Consider the following 23,088-nt stretch of genomic DNA (forward strand, 5'->3'; position numbering starts at 1 on the left):
ACACACACACACACACATACACACACACATATGCTTATTGTCTCCTCAGGTATCAGCTCTTGCCTTAGACCCCTCTGGAGCTCGTCTGGTGACTGGTGGGTATGATTATGATGTGCGGTTCTGGGATTTTGCTGGAATGGACCAGGCTCTGCAGGCTTTCAGATCCCTCCAGCCCTGTGAGTGGTGAGTCCACTTCTGAGAATGCAATGTGCAGCATCCAAACAATTGCTTAACATGTAGTTAAATAGTCCCATGCGAACGCCCAGTACACAAATTGCATTTTTGTGTGTCAATGTGTACACACACACACACACACACACACACACACACACACACACACACACACACACACACACTTCTTGAGCTTCATTAAGCCTCATGTTAACTCTGTGACATCCTCTCTTTTCATCCAAAATTAACCTTTCAGAAGCAGATGTTTGAGATTTGTGGGTGTTTGTGTGTCTGCATGTGTTTATTCTGTGTTTCACTGAAGCTATCATCAAAGATCAAATTCTTTTTTGTTTTTGGGAACCGGTGGGCTGAGCTGGAGCAGGCTTCCCCTTATTAACAGAAATGTACGCTACATTTCATTTGATTACAGTGTGAGCCACAAGCTGGGCTACATATAGAAAGCTGTGTTGCTGAGTTCCAATGCTTCCCTTCCTGACCAAAAAAATGAGCACATGCAAACTAAAACAATGAAGACAATTACCATTTGGTGCTATGGGCCTTTGAAGATGCATAAGCCCAGTTATTAAAAACCGCATTGGTGTTAGCCTCACTTTCATTTTAGCAATGGAACGTTTTACGCTGTGTATGGAAATATTGATGCCCCAGCCACCCCCTGCTGGGTTAATGCTATGCTATTGTGTTCCTATAGCTACATGTATCTATTGTTGTTTTTGTCCTCTTTGAAGCCCTTGAAAGATATTTATTTTTTTCTTGAATAACTATGTTTTGGTGCTGACGTTTTGTAAAATCACTATAGCAACTCACAGATGGCTTGCAAACAAGCACCAAGACACTTCTCAGAACTTATCAGCACCACAGAAATTCAAACTAAAAGTATTTTCTTTGCCTCAGATGTTCTCTTTGTGTGTTGTGTTTGCCCTCAGCCATCAGATCAAATCCCTGCAGTACAGCAACACTGGTGATGTCATCTTGGTGGTTTCTGGCAATGCACAGGCCAAGGTGTTGGACCGTGATGGCTTCAATGTCATGGAGTGTGTGAAGGGAGACCAGTACATTGTGGATATGGCCAAAACCAAGGTAAAGTGGTGCTCACCTATACTTGGGTTTTATTTTCATAGTTCTGGCCATTGTTCACCTGGTTGTGATAACATTGTACTCAACAACGTATTTGCTGTGATCTGGTAACACCACGACAAGGTCTGACAGGGCAATAAACGTGTGACGATCAACCAACCATTAAACCAGATTCTGGACCACCTTATTTGGGGAGAGAAAAAAGCACACATCTACAGCAGGTATTGTTGGTCAAAGTTGAACCAAGAAGTCTGTAAGTTGAGATGGATGTTTAGAACAGACAGTTTGGGCAATTATTTCACTGTTTCACTCCATTTAGTCTTCCAAATAAGTTCTGATCATCCAACAGCACGTGTTTCTTGCCCTGTCTGACTTTATATTAGCTATGTTGAAGCTTTCCCAGATTTTAGAAATATTCTTGGTACAATGTTATTATTACTGATCAGACTGATTGGACTCAAACCCTGAACCGCTGTGTCGAGGATTCAGTCTCTGCAAATGGGTGCCTGCTCAACCAGGTGAGCTACCCAGGTGCCCATTTTAATTACACACCAGCAGTTACAGTGCAACATTATCACTTATTTGTAGTTGTGTAAGTCCAATATTCTCTCTCTTTTAGCTCTGTTTCTTTGCTGAAGGAAATTTCTGGCTCTACTGCTAAATTCTTCGATCTGTTAACCTCCTAGTCGTTGACTGTGTCTGTCTGCCGTTTGGTGCTGAGCATGTAGTGAACAGTTGCTTTATGGAACTTTTTCACAACAAACGGCAGCCTTAGCGACACTATGAGAGCAGTGCCGAAACAGTAAAATTGTGGTGTCATTTGATACATTATTATAAAAAATGTTAATTATAGCCGCTTTTAAAATGTTACAGGCATTCACGTGTTCTCTTCCAAAGCAACAGCCCAAGAGTTATTAATGCTCTTTCTAAACACAGGCTGGAAGCTCTGCTCTTATGTTCTGCGGGTGGATCCGGCCAACAAATAATGGTAGCAAAGTGGAGCCATGAGCTGGTCTGTTTCTGTATTGCCTTGACTAGCCAGAGGCAGTCTCATGGGGAGAGGACCACCACATGCTTCCACGAATGTCGTGGATCATCACTTGCTTGTACATGCCTCTACAAAGGAGGATCCTAAGTAATTGTACATGTTTGGGTTTTATTGTGTTTAAAAAAAGCTGTATTGGTGGTCACTAACCATCTGTGCCAGCTGCAGAGCATTTAGACATAGTTTATACCACCCGTATGAATTACTTGAACAAGTGAAGGCCCATTGATGTGAGTAGTATTTACCTGGATGTCCTACATTCTTGTCCTGCTCTGTCCCATCTGGAGCTGATAGGAGAGTTTGGTTCAATGATAATGCGTTTTGGCCCGCTGACAATGTCCCAGTCGATTAGCTGTGTCTCATGTAATAATTAAGTCCTTGCTTCTGCTCTGCCTCTGTTGACAATTACTTGCCTCCTACCTCATCCTGCTGTGTGCAGAGATATTTTCCCAACAGAGGCCTGTGTATACATGCAATGATGTTTTCTTTCTTTTTTTTTTTTTTTATAAAAGTTAGTTTTCATAAAATCTAGGAAAATAGTAAAGAATCCTCGGCACAGTTTCCTAGGTCCCAAAATCTTCACATCGTTTGTTTTGTCCAACCAATAGCCTAAAATGCAAAGAGAAAATATGCAAAGATAAAAACCAGAGATTAGTTGGCATTTTTTCCTTCATAAATTATGACAAATTATGAAACTTGTGTCAATCATAAATCAGATATTCAAAATAGATTTTCTGTCAACTTGCTTTATTGGCTATCCAGCTCCATTTTTTTTGTCGGCCAACTAATTAACTACAGTTAAACCAAACGAAAACCGAAACCTACGTAGCCTATGTTAAATGCAACTGTAATGAAAACAAACTGGACATACAGACCACTTCTGGTTATCAGGGATTTTTCCATTCTTAGTGCTTTTTGCAATTATCATGTTTTATTTTAGTTCATTGTTAGTTTAAACATCAGTCTGTTTGTCTTTATTCATTGGCAATTTGTTGTCTTCTACTGTTGACAAATTTTTTAATTTATTTATTTTTTTTATAAAGATTTGGCCTATTTTGATGTTATTGCATAGAGCAGGGAGGCAGTCATTTACAGACTATTGAAGCTTTAACCATTATGAGTTTAACAACTTAGCAATTTGTTACTAATCCTTTTTTTTGTCGTAAAACCGCAGGACCTAGGGAGTTTTATTGAGTGGTTTGTTTAAAGTGTTTGACAGTAAACAGACAGGCCTCTCTTCCTGATGCACACATACCAATGTCATTTGGTCAACTTCCGCTCATGCAAGGTTCTGCTTTTCTTGAGCATCGTGTCAAATAGCGGTATGTCATGTCTGAAGCCTTTTTGCAGCACACTGAAGTGTTCCTCTCTGACCTGGCAGCGGGGGAGGCCTCTCTCTAGGTTATCCCACTTTGAAGTCATTTGTTATGAGTAATTCTCCACAGGACTACTCCTGTGGAGGAAATGTCTAAAAGTTACTCTTGTAGGGGCTCGCTGTTTGAAGATGAGACACAGCCTGCTGCACTGCTTTAGAGTTCACCGGCTCAGTTGTAGGGCCAGGTCAATGTGGAGGAAGGTCAGAAGTTATTGTTACAAAATGATCAAACTAAAGGTCCAAAAAGATCCTTTCCTCAAGAGAGAGCCCTTTTAAGTCTCATTCAGATCAGGCAACATAATTGGTGCCTTCTGGGAACTTTATTTGCGTGGTAGACTGTCTCTGTGGATACAGGCCTCACAGTTGCCATGCAGTTGACCCTACACACCTCTAAAAAAATAAATAAATGAATTGTCACAAAAACCTAGTAGCACTCCTGAATGTATTAACTGGTGACCTTTTGTTCGGCAGTTTTGGCTGAAGAGTTAACAATGAAGAACAACAGCGGTCTCTGCAGATAATTTGCATGTGTTACACCACTATGTGTAAAATGTATTCCTTCACAGAAGGATTTATCACACAGTGAGTTAAAGAGTTCACTACAGCGGACACTCAAACTGTGTTTCTCTTATATCCCACGTCCTTGACAACTACCTGAAAACGTGTCTTCTTCTAACATATATTGTAACAACAAATCACTACACATGTAGGCAGGGTGAAGAATTGCATAACTAATAATAAAACTACATGTTTCAGTGCATTACTAAACAGAATGCAGATGCATTTTGTGTTATATGTAAACCAAACAAAATACTTTCAATAGGGGTATTTCCAGATGCTACACGTACAGTACGATTGCAAAATGCATCTTCATGAATTCACCTTCATTGGTTGCTGCTGGTGATAGTTCACCTTTTCCTTCTTCCACCAGCTCTTCCCTTTTTAAGTTTAAAAACTGTTGCAGGGTAAATTGCAGCCTTGAATGTCTGTGTTGCAGACTGGATCCACACTAAACCACACGATTCACAGGCTTGTAATGCTGCGCCTTAAAGCAACTGGAAGCTAGCCAAAGGATCTGGCCAGAAACAGTTTGGAAGCTGTTAGAAGTGTGCAGCTTGTAAATTTAAACTTTCTGCCTTTTCAGGGCCACACAGCTATGCTGAATTCTGGCTGCTGGCATCCCAAGATTAAAGAAGAGTTCATGACCTGCTCCAATGATGGGTGAGTTTTTTAAATAAATGTTGTGAGTTCTGTGTTGTAGAAACACATTTTAAATGGTCTACTGTGGTGACCCAGAAACAACCGAAACATCAGTTCATCTTGTCATAAATAAAGTGCCACAGCAAAACATGATTTCTAACATTTATAGACACCCCTCCAGAATATTATCATTACTTGTCTAACATTTATTCATAATCATCCTTACTGGGAAACTATCTTGTGTATGTCTTTTCCAAGACTTTTCTTTGCTCTCATCCTCTGTCACCAGCAGGGAGTCCTCTAGTCCAGATTATGCCTCTGGAAAGGGTATCTTGGCTTGGCCTCACAGCTGTGCTTGACACATTGCACATTTTATACTGGATGTAGTCCAAATGCAGCCCTTTATTTGTATGCTGTAATTTGGACCAGAGCAACACTGCTGGAGATCTCTCTCTCTCTCACACACACACACACTAGTCCTGTACTGTATAACTGCAGAAGCTGTAATCTTTTGCTGTGTGTATAGGTGTGAGTGATTATTTGCGAGTTTGTGACTTTGAGTGAGAGCACAGTGATGAGTCTAAGTGAGTGTGACAGGCAGCAGTGCAGAAACCCAGGGCTATCATCATTAAGTGGAAACAAGGACCCGGCTTTGTGGGCAGGCCACTGCCCAGTGTTTACCAGTGGTCCTGCTCTCCCAGATGTGGAGGCTGGTTTATTTAGCTCTTGTTGAGGCTCTGGAAATCCTCCCCTGGCACGTTAGCACTGGGTGTTGCCCCTGGCCAGCTCACAGGAGAACAGCGGAGAGGAGTGCACAGGGAACCATTCAGGCAGAGCAGCTGCATGTGCAGAGGGTTCACAGCAGCAGAGCAGGTCAGCACATCAACCTATGTCAGAGATGGAAAGAAGCAGTTACTGCCTACAGTGATATACAGTGAAAGATGTTGTCCCTATGACCCCCATAACAAATCTCTCTTTATTTGTACTTTTAGTTAACATCCCTTTTATTAATGTGCAGTGCCATACAGGGGCTCTTGGTGATTAAGTGCTGCACTTGACTTTCTTGGTCCAACCAATACCTCTCAAACTTCACACTTCTTCAATCAAAACTCCCTCTCATTCCTCCAGTGCAAACAGAACGTAGGCGCCAGGGTTTGAAATGGGTGCGATACACACCGATCACATTACATATAGTCTGTGTTTCTGTACTAATATTTCAGAGTTAAGCATTCAAGGTACATGCATTTTTTTGTGTGTTGGTGAATTTGAGCGTCTTTGAGAGTACAGTCTGATACACGGTGAGCATAGTGCCTGTAGCTATGCATTATGCTAGACAAAAAGCAGCCAGGCTTTGCTGGTCCATCTAATGTAGATACGAGGGGGTTCTGGATTTTATTTAGCGAATGTGTCCTGCTTCTTGGAACTGGCCCCAGGACTTAATTCACGAGGACATGAGGACTTCTTCTGCAATCTCAGTGCACACTGCAGGCCAACTGCTGTATTAAAAAGAGTATCTTTTGCCCTTCAACGTTTATGGTCTAATTTGCTAATTTCATTGATTTGGATTTTCAAAAAAGAATGATTTAGTTTACATTTGTGGATGTGTGTTTGCCTGATTTGAAATAAGTTCAAGCTTATTACACTCAGTTGTGGTCCCTTGCTCATCATTCTTTTGCTCCATCAGGGCCCCTTGACAAATGTAGTCAGTGGGCCTCTTAAGAATGGACCAACAGTTGGCCAAATAGTGCCCGTGGGTGTCAGCTACTGTCTGTGTCTGCTTAAACATCAGACCAACTCCTAGGTTTTCTGTCTTTCTTCCTGTATCAGCCTAGTTAGTCTTTGTTGTATTTATTTGTATAGGTTATTAAGCATGATCACTGGACCGCCAGCTCCTTAATTAAAGGTCCCCCTAGCTGTTTGGACTCTCATTCATAAGAACTGCCTCCCAGCTCGTTAAATGGTTTCATTAACCCATACATTTTTCCCCTGAGAGGAAGTGGATGAGAAGGAAGTACCGAAGAAGCATAATAATGCAGCAGCAGGGTGGTAGTGATTGTGCTTTCATACTGAGGGTTGAATGGGGGCTTCAGCAGAACTGTGCAACTCCGGTCCATCAGTGAAAAGCGGTTGTGCTCTGACTGGTGTCAACATTTCACATTCTTCTGTCATTCTGTTTGAGAGCTGTGTAATTGTTAAGCGGCAGAAGTTTTCCAACATTATGTTTGATCCAAGGGGGGAAATGCGTAGTAAGAATTGAGCCTTTTTAAAGTCTCTGCTGAAAGATTGAACACCTGTTTAAAAAACGCAGATATATTTCTCAGAAAGTGAAGACAATATGTGCTGGGTCTACTCCTGATGGAAGAATTTCTTTGGCAGGGTTGAACTTGAAGTAAACTAGAAAAATGGCTGGGAATTTTCTGTTAGTCATGGTTTGTGAGAGCTGCATTCTTTTTTTTTTTTTATGAACAAAATCCTGAACGGAAGTGGCTTAAAAGTGATTGAGTACATTCTATTTAAAGATAGCTTTGCATTAATGGCTTCAAAGACATCATGCGGCTGATTGTTGGTTTTACTTGATGTAGTTTTAAAGGGCCTCAGGAAAGTTGTCAAAAATGTTTGAAAAATTATTGGAATTTCAAGCAGTGGAGTATAGGATAAGACAAACGGCGTTGTTCTAATTGGGCCTGCACGTTAACTTCTGTTTAGTCTTAGGACACTCTTGCGCATATGCACACATAAATACACACAATTTGAGGACTGTTTCCAGGGGGGTTGAATGCCAGGGATTCCCTTTGTGCTGGCCTGCTCTCAGGGCTGCAGCTGGACATGGATGTGTATCTGTATGCAAGGATACTCAGAGGGCGACATGGCAGGTCCTTTCTGTCCCTCCTTTTGGCCAAGGAACACATAATTTGTCTGTACCACGCACTCAAACCAAACACATTAAGACATTATCATTGAAATGTGGCCACAAAAATAGTCACACACGGCAGATTCAGGATCTACTGCTGTAATGCATCCTTTAAACAATGTTTTTTTTCCATGAGAAGAGGCACTTTTTTACAGCTTTTTCCAAGTCAGTATTTTCTTTAAAGTCTCTCTGAAACTAACTGATCAATGACAGTATACTGATCCTGTCATGTAAGTAGGTCATCTATTTTTCAGTGTTTCTGCCAAGTACTTAATGATAGCTTACTTTTGATTTTTTTTGGGAGAAAGGGCCTTTACTCATAGGTTGATAAGTGTTATTAACATGACAGAACAGGGATGAAGAGTGGGGACAGTCATTACAAAGTGTGTGTGTGTGTGTGTGTGAGCATGTTGGGGCGATTCACACAGTTAAAGGTTCATCCACAGTCCATCTCATCTCCCGACTGTTTCCCGCCTTACACTGCTAGTGTTCCATGTCCTGCCCAAGAATGCACATTCCATACCTTTAAGGAGTGCATTTATCCTTCTGGTTGAATTCACAGTCATGGCTAAACTTTGAGTGACAGTTTCTTTGAGTGTACTGTGTGAATACAGTGTTTGTTTATTTGGCCACTTCCTTATGCGCAAGGCATCTTGACCTTAATCCTCTTAGCTTGAATCAAGCATTTTATTCCTGTAGTGTGTATGTCTCACCTGTAGTGCTAAAGCCTTTATTTTAGGTTGATTTTCTACTTTGAAGCCACGCTTATAATTTTAATTCATGAATCAGTATCTCCTTGTACCCACATTGTATCTGTTCTCAGACCAAAGTGTTTCTTTTGCTTTCCACTGTGTGTATGCTTCCTCCCAAATCCTGTTATTTCCTCACTTTATCTTCTTCAGCTGTGATGCAAGATGGACCATCTCCCCCCCTCCTAATCCGCGTTTCTCACAACAGAGCCCTAGTTAGTCAGTCAACCGGCCATCAGGCAGCGCCGCCTATCCCTATCACTGGAGTTTGACCAGCAAACAACCTTATACAAGACGTACGCTTTTCTTATCCCTCTCTCTTCTTTATCTCATCATCTGGGAAAGTGATTCTAGCAACCGGCTCCCCCCACTAGGTCTGTAAACTGATGGACAGATAAAATCTGGGGCCTGGGGAGTTGTCACTCCTCAGTTGATGTGTGAACGACTACCCTACCTCGTAAAGTGCACACGCATGACTGAGGATGTATGGGTCTCAATTTATTACATTCACCCCTCTTTCTCTGAAGCGTTTGTAGCGCAAAAAGGGGGCTGCTGATTGAAGGGAAAACAGGGTCGCAGGGCAGAGGAAAGGGCGTGCAGTTTTTGGCGGTTTCTTCATGCTACATGTGAATATTTTGACATCTCACCCTTTTCATTGCTGTTACTTTCCTAAAACAACCACATTCTCTGATTGAGACTGTCCCACGTGTTTCTTCTTTGGAATAAAGGTGCAACTTTAATTCATTTAAATAACAATTCTAGAGCACCAGATATTAGAGCAGACGGTTTTCCCTTCCCTGCGCTGCTCTGTCTCTTGCTCCTGACAGGTGAGGGTGTACAGTCTTTGCCCTGTGCTTAGAGTTCGCTCAACACTGGTGGGCTCCAACCTATCTGTTCTGTCGCCCTGACAGCCAGCAATGCCATGTTTTGGAAAGAGCCCTTATGATAAATAGCATTCCAGGTTTTGTGTGCTACGCGAAAGGTTATGTTGTCTTTATTGGCTTGACAGACGCCGGCAGTCTTCTGTAAACAAAATAGAGATGTCTGTGTGAGGCAGCAGGTGGACCAATTTGTCATCCAGTCCATGGCTATCACTCTTTCTCATTCACTCTCACATATACACATGTGCACTTGCAATGGGCAATCTCCTTCTATGCGTGGCTTTAGCATCTTTCTTTCCAGTAAGAGCAGCAAGAGAACTTTAAAACTTTGGTTTATGTGGATTTAAACACAACTATGCATCAAACAGAGTTTTATTTGACTCTTGCCAGTTCTCACTCAAACCATATGTCTTCAACTGGCATTTGTATCACATTGTTGAACTTATCCAAACACAGTTGAGTGTGTGTGTCTGTGACTTTGTAGCCGGCCACGGAGGAATCCTTGCCTGGCTGTAAGTAGCAGCCCTGCCTTTATGTTTATACTCCCCTGCTGACCTCAGGACCCAAAGGTTATGATGCTCACTAAAGCAAGCACTGGATCACAAACACATTTGGACACGCTCTGTCTGGCATGAGTGTTGGTGTGGGTGTGTGAGAGGTTGGCTAAACATGTTTGTGTGTAGTAGGGTAGTTCAATAAATAAATGTGGAGGCTTAAGGCTCTTGAGGTCACTTGCAGCGCTGGTGGGCACCTCAGTTTGTCTTCTTTTTCATAAGGTTTCTTGTTTATTAGTTCCTATATCTGTATAATTTTTAGCATATATTTTTTTAATCACTGCTTTCTCCCTTATAGATGTTTTAGCAATAGCGCTGAAAATATAAAGAGTTAAATATAAAAGATTTAGATTAGGTGGATGGAAATTTTTTTCCTTGCTTGGACATCTTCTAGACAGCAGGCCATGCCAACGGGGCTGAAGTTGAACAACTTGGTGTTCTCAGATCAGTGTCCACTCCTTTTTTTTGAAATTCAAAGTATACTGACAACTGCTTTGACTAAATACTCCAAAGGCTTTTTTGAGTAACTTCATCCTTTTTAATAATAATAATAATATATTATGTTGAAAGACTAATTGCAATGATATGCAAATGCAAGTTTACTCAAGTTTCAAATGTATATTGGGTTTATTTGTTGATTTATGAAGGACTATATATCTGTTCATCTTGCATTGGTTGTGTGTCAATTCTTTAGTGGTATGATGGGAGCATTTGCATGTGCTCTGATGAAAGTTATTAGTTAATAGAATATGTTTTTTTTAAATGACACCATGTAAAGCTGCAGTGGGTAGAATGCAAAAAACACAACCGCAGAATTTTAAGGAGATGGAGACCTTTTCCAACAGGCTTTTCCTCTTCCTTCTGTCGTACGTGCAGTGCATGCACAGAACAGCTCTTACTCTCTGAAATGACCTGTTGTTCATAATATATAAAGCCTGAAAACAGAGCTAAGAGCAGTAGTCTAGTTTTCTCTCAGACCACTAGAATTACAAAATGTTGAAAGATTATTATGGAATATTTGCCCAACTATGGCAAAGACAGTGCCTACCATTACTGTTAGTCAGCACAATGTGTCTAATGCTTTGAATATAAACCTGTAACCATCAGGGATTCTTGTTGGACTAAAATTTGATGACATTTTAGGAAAAAAACTCACACATATGCTATGTGAAAAGTCTGCCCTCTATTTCTTCCTTCACAGTGGTCCAGGTTGTGTAATGTGTTAAAAAGTTTTAAGGAGGCTTCAGATACGCCTGTCAAACTGATTTACTGTTCTGCTGTTTGCTAACCCCTCACCCTGCAACACATAGCTAACTAACCTTATGTTCATGGCTAAGGCACACTCTATCTCTATATGATTCAAATTTATTACAGTGATGGATGGTGTTGATCACTAAATATGTTTTGAAGGAATGATATTTTATGAGAGATTTATGACAGTTGGGTCAGAATAAATGAAATACTCTTGTCTGTCCGCAGCACTGTGCGCACATGGGACCTGAGCTCGGAGAAGAAGCACAAGTCTGTGTTCAAACCACGTTCCTTCCAGGGGAAGAAGGTCATCCCCACATGCTGCACCTACAGCCGCGATGGGAAGCTCATTGCAGCAGGCTGCCAGGATGGCACCATCCAGATATGGGACAGAAACCTCAGCGTGAGTCTTAAAACAACCACATACCAACCACCTCAATGTGCAGTAGGCTGTATTTGTTATGGCCTCAGTCACAGAGTCATGGGACTCAGGTCATCCGGTCACAGGCCAGAGAGGTTAGAGTTCAACAAGTCACTAACACTGACCAGAATTTGAAATGCCTGGTTTTAAAATGCATTTGTCCAACTTGAGAGGGGTTGAATATATTATTAAATAGCCTGTCTGACCTGTATTGACTCTGTTATCACACTAATCAGTTAATAGTTGCTCTCATTCCATCCAAACACTGAAGAAACAAGAGTCTACAGCCATGTTAGAGGCTCTGTGAGGCTATACTTTGCGCTAAATGCTACCGGCAGCATGCTGATGTTAAGCATCTATACTATTTATCATGCGCACAATCTTAGTTTAGTGTGGTCATTTCCCAACATTAGCTAATTAGCACTAGTACAACTGAGGCCGATGGGAATGTCATTAATTGTGCAGGTATATTTGGTCTTAAACCAAAGTATTGTATTACTATGTAAAGTATGTAGTACTAGTATCTAATAGTTGTTGAGATATATGACTCTGCACCAAAGTGTCGGACTGACCATCAGACTTACATTGCCTTGCCTAGAGCCACGTTGCTAGCATGGCTTAAAATAGCTGATTATGTAACTAAATTAACTGACATATGATGGAGTTGAGTTTCATGAAAGTTACTGAGAGGCCCAATCACAGTTTCCCTCTGTACGTTTTCCACTATTAGTTAATGAGATAATTAAGTGATCAAAGTGTTTATTCCATTCTTCAAGATTCACATTGTTGAGGTAATAGTTGATCTTGGCTCCTAAGTAGCATTGCTCTCCCTTATTTGGCTGTTTTCCTACCATCTTTCATCGAGAAAATCTTCTGATTGATGTATTTTTTTGTCACTGATGGTTACACATTAACCTATTCCTGCCTGTCTACTCGTAAGTTTCTTTTCTTGATGGCCGCCACAGTGGCGCTTCTCAGGATAGTGTGTGGTAAGCAAATGGAGTATTTTTGGCAGCTTACTGCTCACTTTGTCTTTCACACACAAAATTCACCTTCACAACACAGATGCGAAGAAGCGGGAGAGGTGCATTTTCTGTTGAAAAGGGGGCTTAGGGGACTGACGGTACAAAAAAAATCCCATTTTGACACTAACTAAAATTAATGGATGCTGCACAGAGATATTGCTGAATCTAGTACCTAGACAATATACATTTTGACGAATTGGTTGGTCTATTTATCGACTATCTAGAGAAAAAGAAGTTGTTTTTTACTTTTATCTTTTCAACTGTCCAACCCCACATGCGGACAAGGTTGAATGCCTCTGTTATTTAATATGACAGTGTCAATTAAGCTGCAGAGTTAGTCAGTTGAAACCGCTTGATTGGACAGAGGGCTTATCCAGATTAGTCAAATAAGTAGTGGGCTACACGATAATTACTCCAACAGTCAACGTTAAAATCACGGGACACAAAAAAGATGTATTTAAATGGATGATTCCTATTGTAAGAGCTTTTGTGCTTTGATTTACCCGTGTTGTATAGACCCTACTCACCCATCATCCCACCCATGAGCTGCTTATAGCAGCAGGCTTCGAGTGATTGGGTTAAAGCTCTTCAAATTTATTACCCCTCTTTCTCCAAACTAAATATTTACCCGGTGTTCCATAGCAGCTTACAATAGGCATGTCTGTTGCCTGACCACTGGAGCCTGTCCTGTCTGAATGGCTCAAGAATGTAGTTGGTGCCCTCTGGCCTAATCAGCAACCTGTGCTGCTGACTCAAATTCAGCCACAAGCCTAAAAAGGAGTTCCTCCCCCTCTCAATCCTAGGCCTATTTTATGTATCACAACTATTACTCATGGCCAGAATATGCAGGCAGATAAATCAAAATCAATTATGTACATGACCTTGATCTAGAGCCATGCCAGAAGAGAAGCTATTGAGGATGACACATCATGCTCCTGAACCTTGACAGGAGTTGATTGATCCTATGATGGGAATCAAGAAGGTCTCTTTTAGTGCACTGCCACAGAGTGATTGCATGCTCAATCTCTGACCAGAGGGGTCGGTGCCAGAATTACAAGACTGGATTTAAATGGTTGCCAGGTAATGTGCGCTCTGTGAAAGTTTGTGCGTTGTAGGCGCAGGCCCTTGTTCAGAAAACATAACCACTGAGACCTGGGGAATGTTATGATGTCATTGGTGGACTTGGATGTTTCCAGACTTCAAAGTAGGACCCCAGAAGAGGTGGTTTTTGATGGACTACTCAGCTGGGGAATGCTATCATGAGATGAGATGGCAAACTTTCTCTTGTTTTCACCTTGTGCTGGCTTCCCCATGCAAAAGTATGGAAGATTAAAACTGAGAGTAACAGAAGAACTTCTTAAAGTCCAATAAAATGTTTAGAGAGTTGTCTAGGATCTAGTAACTGGCTGAGGTACATATACGACCCTCATCATGACTGTCTTCAGGGAAGCATTCAACGGGCCATGTAGAAAGGTTGATCGTAAACATGTACACCACATCTCAGTCCTGCAACCTCCATTGTGACTTGCCCATGATGTCTTTTGTTGTTGTGCAGTTTGATCCTCCCTCCCCTCAACCCTTTCTACATGGTAGGACAAACGGTCACTAAATAACCTTTGAGAAGGGCTTTATGCCAAGTGAATGCTGAAGCTTTCAGTGTTGTGCTGATTTCTCACTCATGTTTTTACCCTGAACAAAGGCTTGTAAACAACATGTGCAAAATCCTAGAATGGAACACACTGACAGATTTTGTGAACACTTACTCCAGTGGGTGAGTGTGCACACACACACACACACACACACACACACACACACACACACACACACACACACACACACACACACACACACACACACACACACACACACACACACACACACACAGCTTCTCCATCTCTACTTGTTGATTTCCATGAAAGATCAGAGCAGCTGCTCAGGACTGTGGTTTGGCCACTTGATCCTCAGATAGTAACAGAGGTCAGAGTGGGATGTCACAACTGACTGCACAGTGGGCATCATTGAGTCTTTCAGGTGTGCGGTTTATAAAAGTATGGAGGTTGGGGAAAAGCAGCGCCTTGCGGTATTTTTATAATGATACCCAGATAGTGTGGTTATAAACAGTTGGCCCTGGCCTGTGGTAGATTGTTATCATAGTCTGCTGCAGCTGAAACCTAATACTGTGTTCCTTCAGCTATTTATCAGCTCCTGCTGCCGAATGAATGTATTCACATTCTATTATGAAACGATATACATGCATATCCGAGTGGGAAAGTGCTCACATTGGCTTGCTGAATGACCGTTTATCCCGATAGGCCAGAGAGAAGGGCACAGTTTACAGTGGAAGTCACAAGGCGCGAGAGAAGTTTCAAACTGTGTATGAGAATCCGGTTTCACAAGCCGGCTGTGTAGATTATCACAGGAAGCAAACACCATGGCATCTACCAATGCCAGCCAACATCAGGATAGTAAATAAACACTAAAGCTTCCATAACAGCAGAAACTGATCTAGAAATAGCTGGAAGGGTATATGTTTGCAATAAGCAGCTATAATAACCACTAGCTACCTATTGAAGGCACTCCTTTTTACTGAGTGAGATTGTTTATCAAGTAAAGAAAATAATAATTTTTATTTCCCGCTATTTATATTTATACTATGCCTCAAAGGTCACTGGAATCTGTGCAATTTCATACAGTGCAATATTTAATATTTAACCATTCGATTTCATTACTGTACAATATTTATTTATATATTTATTATTTAGTACTGAACCATTTCATTACTCATTCGAGTATTCTGCCTTCTTGGAGACCTTGAATGGAGTTCTGTGGGGGAATCCATAGTTCAACGCACACGTGGGTGCTGATGGAGAGGCATGATTGGGAGGAGCATCTTCCCTGATCTGAACCACAGTGGTTGTCTGTTGTTGGACTTCTGTGCTAGTCATGGATTGTCTATAACAAACATGTGTTCAAGCATAGGAATGCTCATAAGTGGATGTGGTACCAGAGCACCCTAGGCCAAAGGTCAATGATTGATTTTATAATTGTTTTATCTGATCTGAGGCTGTATGTTTTGGACACTCAGGTGAAGAGAAGGGCGGGGCTGTCAACTAATCACATCAGGTGGTGAGCTGGGTTAGGAGGTGGGGGAAGACTCTGGATAGACCTGGTAAGCCCAAACTGGTAGTGCGGGTAAATTGGGAAAGTCTGGAGGAGGCCCCTGTACGACAGACTTTCAACTCACACCTCCAATGGAGCTTTTTATGCATCCCTGTGGAGGCTTGGGGCATTGAACCTCAGTGGACAATGTTCTGTCGTTTCCATTGCTGAAGCTGCGGTGGGAAGCTTTGGTCTTAGGTGCTTCGAGGGGCGGTAACCCACAAACACCCTGGTGGACATCGGTGGTCAGGGAAGCTTTCCGACTGAAGGAGGAGTCTTATTCCGGAGGGCTCTAAAGGCAGTTGAAAGGTACCGAAGGGCTGCAGCCTCTGCTGTGAAAGAGGCAAAGCAGTGGGTGTGGGAAAACTTTGGAGAAAACACGGAGAAGGACTTTTGGTCAGCACCAAGGAGCTTCCGGAAAACCGTTCGCCACTTCAGGAGGGTGAAGCGGGGAACCATCCTAGCTGTGTACCGTAAGGATGGGATGCTGTTGACCTCAACTGAGGAGGTAATAGGGCGGTGGAAGAAGCACTTTGAGGAACTCCAAAATCCAGCTAACACGCCCTCTGTGGTAGAGTCAGAGCTGGAGGGTGATGGGGGATTGTTGTCAATTCTCCAGAGGGAAGTTGCTGAGATAGTTAAACATCTCCATAGTGGCAACGCCCAGGGATTGACGAGATTATGGACATGATATTGAGGTGTAGTCGGGGTGAGGAGGGGTTGCAGTTTAGTGGGCTCGGGATCTCATCGCTGATTTGTCTCGGGGAAGACCAAGAACTAGGTGGAGAGATTATATCTCTAACCTGGCCTGGGAACGCCTCAGGATCCCCCAGTCGGAGCTGGTTGATGAGGCTTGAGAAAGGGAAGTTTGGGGTCCTTTGCTGGAGTGGCTGCCCCTGTGACCCGAGACCGGATAACTGGATGTGTGTGTATATATATATATGTTCATACATGCATACAGTGGGTTCGAAAGTGTGGGCACCCCAGGTAAACATTTGTATTAATATTAATGTGCATAAAGAAGCCAAGGAAAGATGTAAAAATCTCCAAAAGGCATCAAATGACAGATTAGACAGTCGTGTAATATGTCACAAAAAGTAAGATTTTATTTCCATCATTTAGTAGGCAAGTATCACAGCTTGTAAACACTTCTTGTAGCCAGCCATGAGTCTTTTAATTCTTGTTTGAGGTATCTTCGCCCATTCGTCCTTACACATGTCTTCCAGTTTTTTGAGATTTCTTGGTTGTCTGTCACGCACTGCTCTTTTAAGGTCTATCCATAGATTTTCAAATATGTTGAGGTCAGGAGATTGTGAAGGCCATGGCAAAACCTTCAGTTTACACCTCTTGATGTAATCCACCGTGGATTTTGAGGTGTGTTTAGGATCATTATCCATTTGTAGAAGCCATCTTCCTTTTAACTTCAGCTTTGTCACAGATGGCATCAAGTTAGCGTCCAAAATTTGACTCGTGAAATGTTTCCTGTGCAATATAACACCAAATCAAGATTTATCCACCCCCATGCTTAACAGTTGGACAGAGGTTCTTTTCCTTAAATTCTGTGCCCTTTCTTCTCCAAACGTACCTTTGCTCATTCCGGCCAAAAAGTTCTATTTTAACCTCATCGGTCCACAGAACTTGTTTCCACAATGCATCAGGCTTGTCTACATGTTAATTTACAAACTTCAAACGCAGATTTTTGTGGTAAGGACATAGAAGAGGTTTTCTTCTGATAACTCTTCCATGAAGACCATATTTGTACAAGTATCTGTTTATAGTGGAATGATGTTCCACAACTCCAGTGTCTGCCAGGTCTTTCTGGATGGATCGTGCAGTCAAACGTGGGTTTTGACTTGCTTTTCTCACAATCCTGCGAGCTGTTCTGTCTGATATTTTTCTTCATCTTCCATATCTTGCTTTAACTTCCACTGTTCGATGACTGCCATTTCTTAAGAACATTCCTAACAGAGGACATTGGCATCTGAAAACGCTTTGCTATCTTCTTATTGCCTTCTCCTTCTTTGTGAGCATCAACTATTTTCAGTTTCAGTTTTCTAGACAACTGCTTTGAAGAACCCATGGTGCTGATTGTTGGGGCAATTTCAGATGAGTCTGGGCATTTAAAACCTTAAGATTGACATCACCTGGTCTTTCCAGAAGATGACTGAGAACAATCCATGACACCGTCAGGTCTCAGCTTTCCAAAGGTAGCGGTGCATGCTATAAACTCTGCAGGGTGCCCAAACTTTTGTAGACGCCAGTTTTTTGTGACATTTTATACGAATGTCTTATCTGTCGTTTGATGCCTTTTTTGGAGATTTTCCATCATTTCTTGGCTTCTTTACGCACATTAATACAAATTTTTACCTGGGGTGCCCAAACTTTCGAGCCCCACTGTGGGTGTATATATAAATATATATAACAACTGCCCAGTGAAACACACACACACACACACACACTCACCCACACAGTGCTAACAGCAGATGGTGTTAATTTTGGTAACAAAGAAGTCTGATGAAAAAACTGTGGAATGATTCAACACTGGTCAAACAAGCTCATACATAATCTTAGTTGACCTTAGGAAATGTGTGGTTAAGCAATTCTCAACAATACTTATACTAATATCTTTACTACAAACCATAGAAATGTGCCAGGATTATCCTCTCTACTACACCCACTTTTATGATGTACCATTGAGCTGCATGCAACAGCTCATAAGACAAGATAATTACAGGGAAATCGTTCAGTATACCCTCCTGTTCATAGTACGCTGACCCAACCTATTTGTGCTACCATGCATAGATGCGCTCGTAGTTAGATTAATGAAAATATGTGTTGGAATATTCTCCCTTTGTCCTTGTGCACGTGACATAGCAATGGCAGTGGGCGTTGTGATTGAAACGGGACCCCAATGTCTTTGTTTTAGGCTGATCAAATATAGTTGTCATTTCTCAAAGCTCAGTCAGTCACCATGCACCTTCAAGGTAGAGTTTTGTGTGTTTGATTGGGTTTAAGCCTTACATGTTATGCTTTAGCTGCTGTTTAGTAGTCCTGAGATAGCCTTTGGTCTCACTGTTTCACACCTGCTGTAAGATTAGAAAATCTATTTTTTATAAATAAATTGACCCCTTGACTTTTATTTCTCAACCAAGTCAGTTTCTAAGGCAGTGAATAAAAGAATAGGAAGATAATCTCAGATAACAAATGAGGAGAATGGATTTGAGTTAAAGGTAATCTGTGAGTAAAATGAGGATGGGAAGCAGAAAATTATCCCTGGAGAGACTACAGAGGCCAAATAGCCATGGCCAAAACAAAAGTGGAATCCATGTTATCTACAGTTCAAGGTAACCATGTTATCTGTCTCGTCCATGTTAATAACTTCCCTCTATTTACGTGGGAAGTGAAGTATGGCCTCGTTTCCTTCTTGTACCATAAGGACACATCACTCATTCACCTCACGCTCCACTCTCTCCTGCTCTTTTTGCCAGCATTTCTCTATCTTATCTCTCTTCCACCCTTTGTGCTCACTTCAAATTCCTTATCCACCTCTCTGAGTCAAAAGCCTGTATTGCAGCAATTCTCTTTTTACTGATTTATTTGCATTCCGTTTAGAATTAATGAAAATGTAGTTGTATAAACCAAGGTTATGTTTGTTTGAGTGTTAGCAAGCCTATTTCCCAGACTATTGCCTCACCACTTTCTTTTAATGATCGATCGGCTTTACCCAAGTAAAACTAAGGCAAATGTTGATTTTCTGCAGTGGCTGGAACTAATTAGGAATATTTTGGTCAGGATATCTTTTTAAATTGGGTGGATAATAATTGTTATTGCCACCAACACTTTTCCTAAAACAACTCATTATCTGTTCTTACCCCAAAGGCGAGATTTCATTCCCTCTAGCTTTGTAATCAGTCTGTTCTCACCTCTATGAAATGTCACTTAGCCTACTTGGTTTGCTGTGATGCATGCTGATCATCACAGCCAAGTTGTTTAAGTTGACATTCTCAAATACAGCAACATGCCGAGAAACTGGTTACAAGGGCAACGCACATGATTTGCCTGACCTTGATGGTGGAGATGTAGCCAAGGGGGCAGTAATACTCAGTCTGCAGGTACCAATCCTTTTCCATTATACGCTGCTGTGCCTCTTTGTTCAATGTGCACAGTCTCAGCTTCAGAATGGAGTCTACTCATATTTAGGGCTTCAATTTAGGATAATTTTCATTAATGAGTTATCTGCCAACTATTTCTTTCCGATTTATAATTCATCATTTGGTCTATAAAATGCAAGAAAATAATGAACAATCACCAAAAGACTTTACTAAAGCTTGATGGAGTGGAAAAGTGTTACTTATTTACTTCATAGCCAAACCTTTAAAGACTTCTTTTCAATCTCAACCTCTAAGTACTGCTGTCTTTTATACTTCTGGCGCGTGTTGTTGAGAAGCCAACATTGTAGTATTTTGTAATTAATCAGGTGGTCGTTGATATTTTAATATGACACTCATACATAGTTGTTGTTACTGGCTACCACATGTTGTTAAATAATGGCTTATAATAAGCTAATCAAAATGGCCCGTTAGCCCAGGGCTGCACATTGAAGGGTCTGGTGTGCGTTATTGGCTGGTAAACTGTACAACAGTGTAACATTTTTACACTGTTTCAGGTAAGAGCAAAGGAAAAATCAAAATCTGTCAGAAAGGGCACCTAAGCTTGCCAAGGTAAATCTCTGTGGTCTGTAGCTTTGCTACATTGTGCGGTGGGTACAGTTTGTAAGGTGGCTGGTATTTTATAAGTTGGAATGGGCTTCACAGTTAAATATATAATATGGTATTCACAAAGGAAATTGAAACAGTGTGTTATTTTGAAGACAGAGAATGAAAAGGTCTTTTTGTTACTGCTGTGAGCAACTAAAATGACTGCTAAATTTTCCACTTTCATACTGTAGTACATCAGGAGATTCTAGGGCTCTTTTTTATATTGATGAGCATAAGTTCAATAATTAAGGATCAATTACATCTTTTCTAGGTTTTCCCTGTCTCTAAAATGTCCTTTGAGACTTGTCTGTGATACATCAACATAATAAAGATGAATTAACTGAATTAACTTAGCAAACTGTATTTGCTTACGTATTTCTGCTTTTGTCCCTTGCAAATATTTTTTTTTAGACACAGACAGGAGTGAGTTGCTGCTATCATGACCTCCGTACTATAATTTGACTTTAATAAACAAACTGTGCAAATGGAATAATGAAATGACATTTAACCTTTAATTTGACCCATTCATGCCAGTCTACTCATAAACCATAAACTACACCAATGCAATGTTTTCTCTTTTTCTTCTTAGGTCCATACAAAGTTCCACTGTCGACAAGCACACATTCCAGGATCAGACACCTCTTGCCTCTCCTTTTCGTATGATGGCATGATTCTCGCTTCACGTGGAGGTAAGACAACGATCTTAATCTTACAGTATCGTCCCCACCCAACAGGCAGCAGTTGCAGACATTAAGGTTGCATTCATCAACAACCCAGCTCAGGGCCTCCAGTTTTCAGGTCCATTCCGTAACCCTGCATGCAAAGGGAGGGTTTTGAGCTGTAGCATCTCTCTTCCTGGCCAAAATAACAAGCCACCACCACAATGATTCACAAGAGATGTACACAGAAACACTTGCGTTCTTTTTTTGGTATGTGATCTAGTTAGGAGGGTTCGAACACAAGACAAACAGGAATAACTCTGTGCAAGTACTGTGTACATAGTTCTGTAATGTAAATACTAAATAACTCTTACAGCCTTGTTGTATCTAGGAAAAGGCAAAGTAAATAACTTCTAAGACCGTTTCACTGTGGTGACTTTCTGTTAAGTAAATATTACAATTTACAGATTACCTGTTGTCTTTCTAGGTGATGACACCCTGAAGATGTGGGATATACGTAACTTCAGGAGTCCTGTGAATGTTGCCACTGGACTGACCAACTACTTTACAATGTGAGTATGTTTTAACTTTCGTCCTAAAAATCTGCATGATTACTGGAAATGTTGTATGGTTTTTGAACTGATGATATCGTATGTTTGTAATGTTCTCTATTAGGACTGACTGCTGTTTTAGCCCGGATGACAAACTTCTTGTAACGGGGACCTCTGTGAAGAAAGACGAGGGACAAGGAAAGTTGGTTTTCTTTGAGCGAGCTTCCTTTCAGAAGGTCTACGAAATAGAAGTCACCAATGCAGTAAGTCCTGCCTCAGTTTCAACAGCCACAACTGCTCTCATTGCAAGATGGTTTTCTGGTTAATATGATCTGTTGGTTACAAACCAAAAGGACCCAAATGAATGTGCAATTAAACCAATGTGTATGCCTTTCCTCTTGTAGTCTGGGCTCAAACAAAACTGATGCCTTAAAATGTAGCTCCCTCAACAATAGATTTCTGAATGTCCATTGTCAGCATAATTTACCTGCTTCCCATTTATTTCTATGGGAGTAACCGTGCAATGCATTCTGGTAGGATCGCAGGGACTTTAGAGAAGCGGGGCATCAAGTTGCCTGCTGCCTCAAGTGACTAGCTCGGCTCGCCACCTTCCAGATTTGACGAAAATCTTTTAAGCTGACCATTGTCGATCTGGAATGTAGACTGATTCAGCAACTGCATATTTCTCGCTTTAACATTCTCTGAAACACATTTCTGTAAAACGTTTTTGTAAAATTACGAGATTGTATTACGAAGGAGCCGCCTTTATGGTGGATTTTGAAATTTGGGAGCAGCCATCTTGACGCGTTCGTCCAATCGGCTGCAGCCATCACGGTTGTAGGACGGTGAAGACTGTTTTCTTTGTTTGTCAGTGGTCAGTGAAGATAAACTGGTGGCAATCCCACTAGCATGCAATGCTGAGAAGTGGGTTGATCCCATCTGTGAAAACATCACATACGTATGTGGACGCGTACTGTCAGGCATCATTATGACAGCCAAACCGATTTGACTGGCCTGATATGAAGATCTTTTAACTTCATATTTATCCCAACACAGGACTATTCCAACAAATTAGAAATGGAGTGAATTATTTCTTGTAGTCATATTTAATAAATTCTAATAGCAACTATATAGTAGTGTACACCACAGGAGAGGGACAGATTGGTTTAGTCACTAGCCTCTGTTATGTATGTTTATAGAGTAAGAATCTTAAAAACACAAGTCTACAACAAAAACATAAGTTCAATTAATATAATTTCATGCAGAAAGAGACATTTTCTTTTT

The 23,088-nt window shown here is 41.2% G+C and overlaps 1 protein-coding gene across 4 annotated transcripts in view; it reads left to right on the forward strand.

The window, feature by feature from the left end:
• The window catches only part of LOC117959057 (WD repeat-containing protein 70), a 40,522-nt gene that overhangs the window by 3,361 nt on the left and 14,073 nt on the right, over window positions 1-23,088 (forward strand). For all 4 annotated transcript variants that reach the window (XR_004659871.1, XR_004659872.1, XR_004659873.1 and 1 more), the window contains exons 7-13: window positions 50-183; window positions 1,116-1,269; window positions 4,831-4,907; window positions 11,461-11,635; window positions 21,184-21,283; window positions 21,741-21,825; window positions 21,929-22,067. Coding sequence is in view for 1 of the 4 variants with exons in the window: in XM_034895908.1 (XP_034751799.1) it covers window positions 50-183; window positions 1,116-1,269; window positions 4,831-4,907; window positions 11,461-11,635; window positions 21,184-21,283; window positions 21,741-21,825; window positions 21,929-22,067 (864 nt within the window). In the remaining 3 variants the exon portion in view is untranslated. The remainder of the gene's footprint in view (window positions 1-49; window positions 184-1,115; window positions 1,270-4,830; window positions 4,908-11,460; window positions 11,636-21,183; window positions 21,284-21,740; window positions 21,826-21,928; window positions 22,068-23,088) is intronic.

The sequence above is a fragment of the Etheostoma cragini genome, chromosome 16, assembly GCF_013103735.1.
Source record: "Etheostoma cragini isolate CJK2018 chromosome 16, CSU_Ecrag_1.0, whole genome shotgun sequence".
In the NCBI taxonomy this organism is placed as follows: Eukaryota; Metazoa; Chordata; class Actinopteri; order Perciformes; family Percidae; genus Etheostoma; species Etheostoma cragini.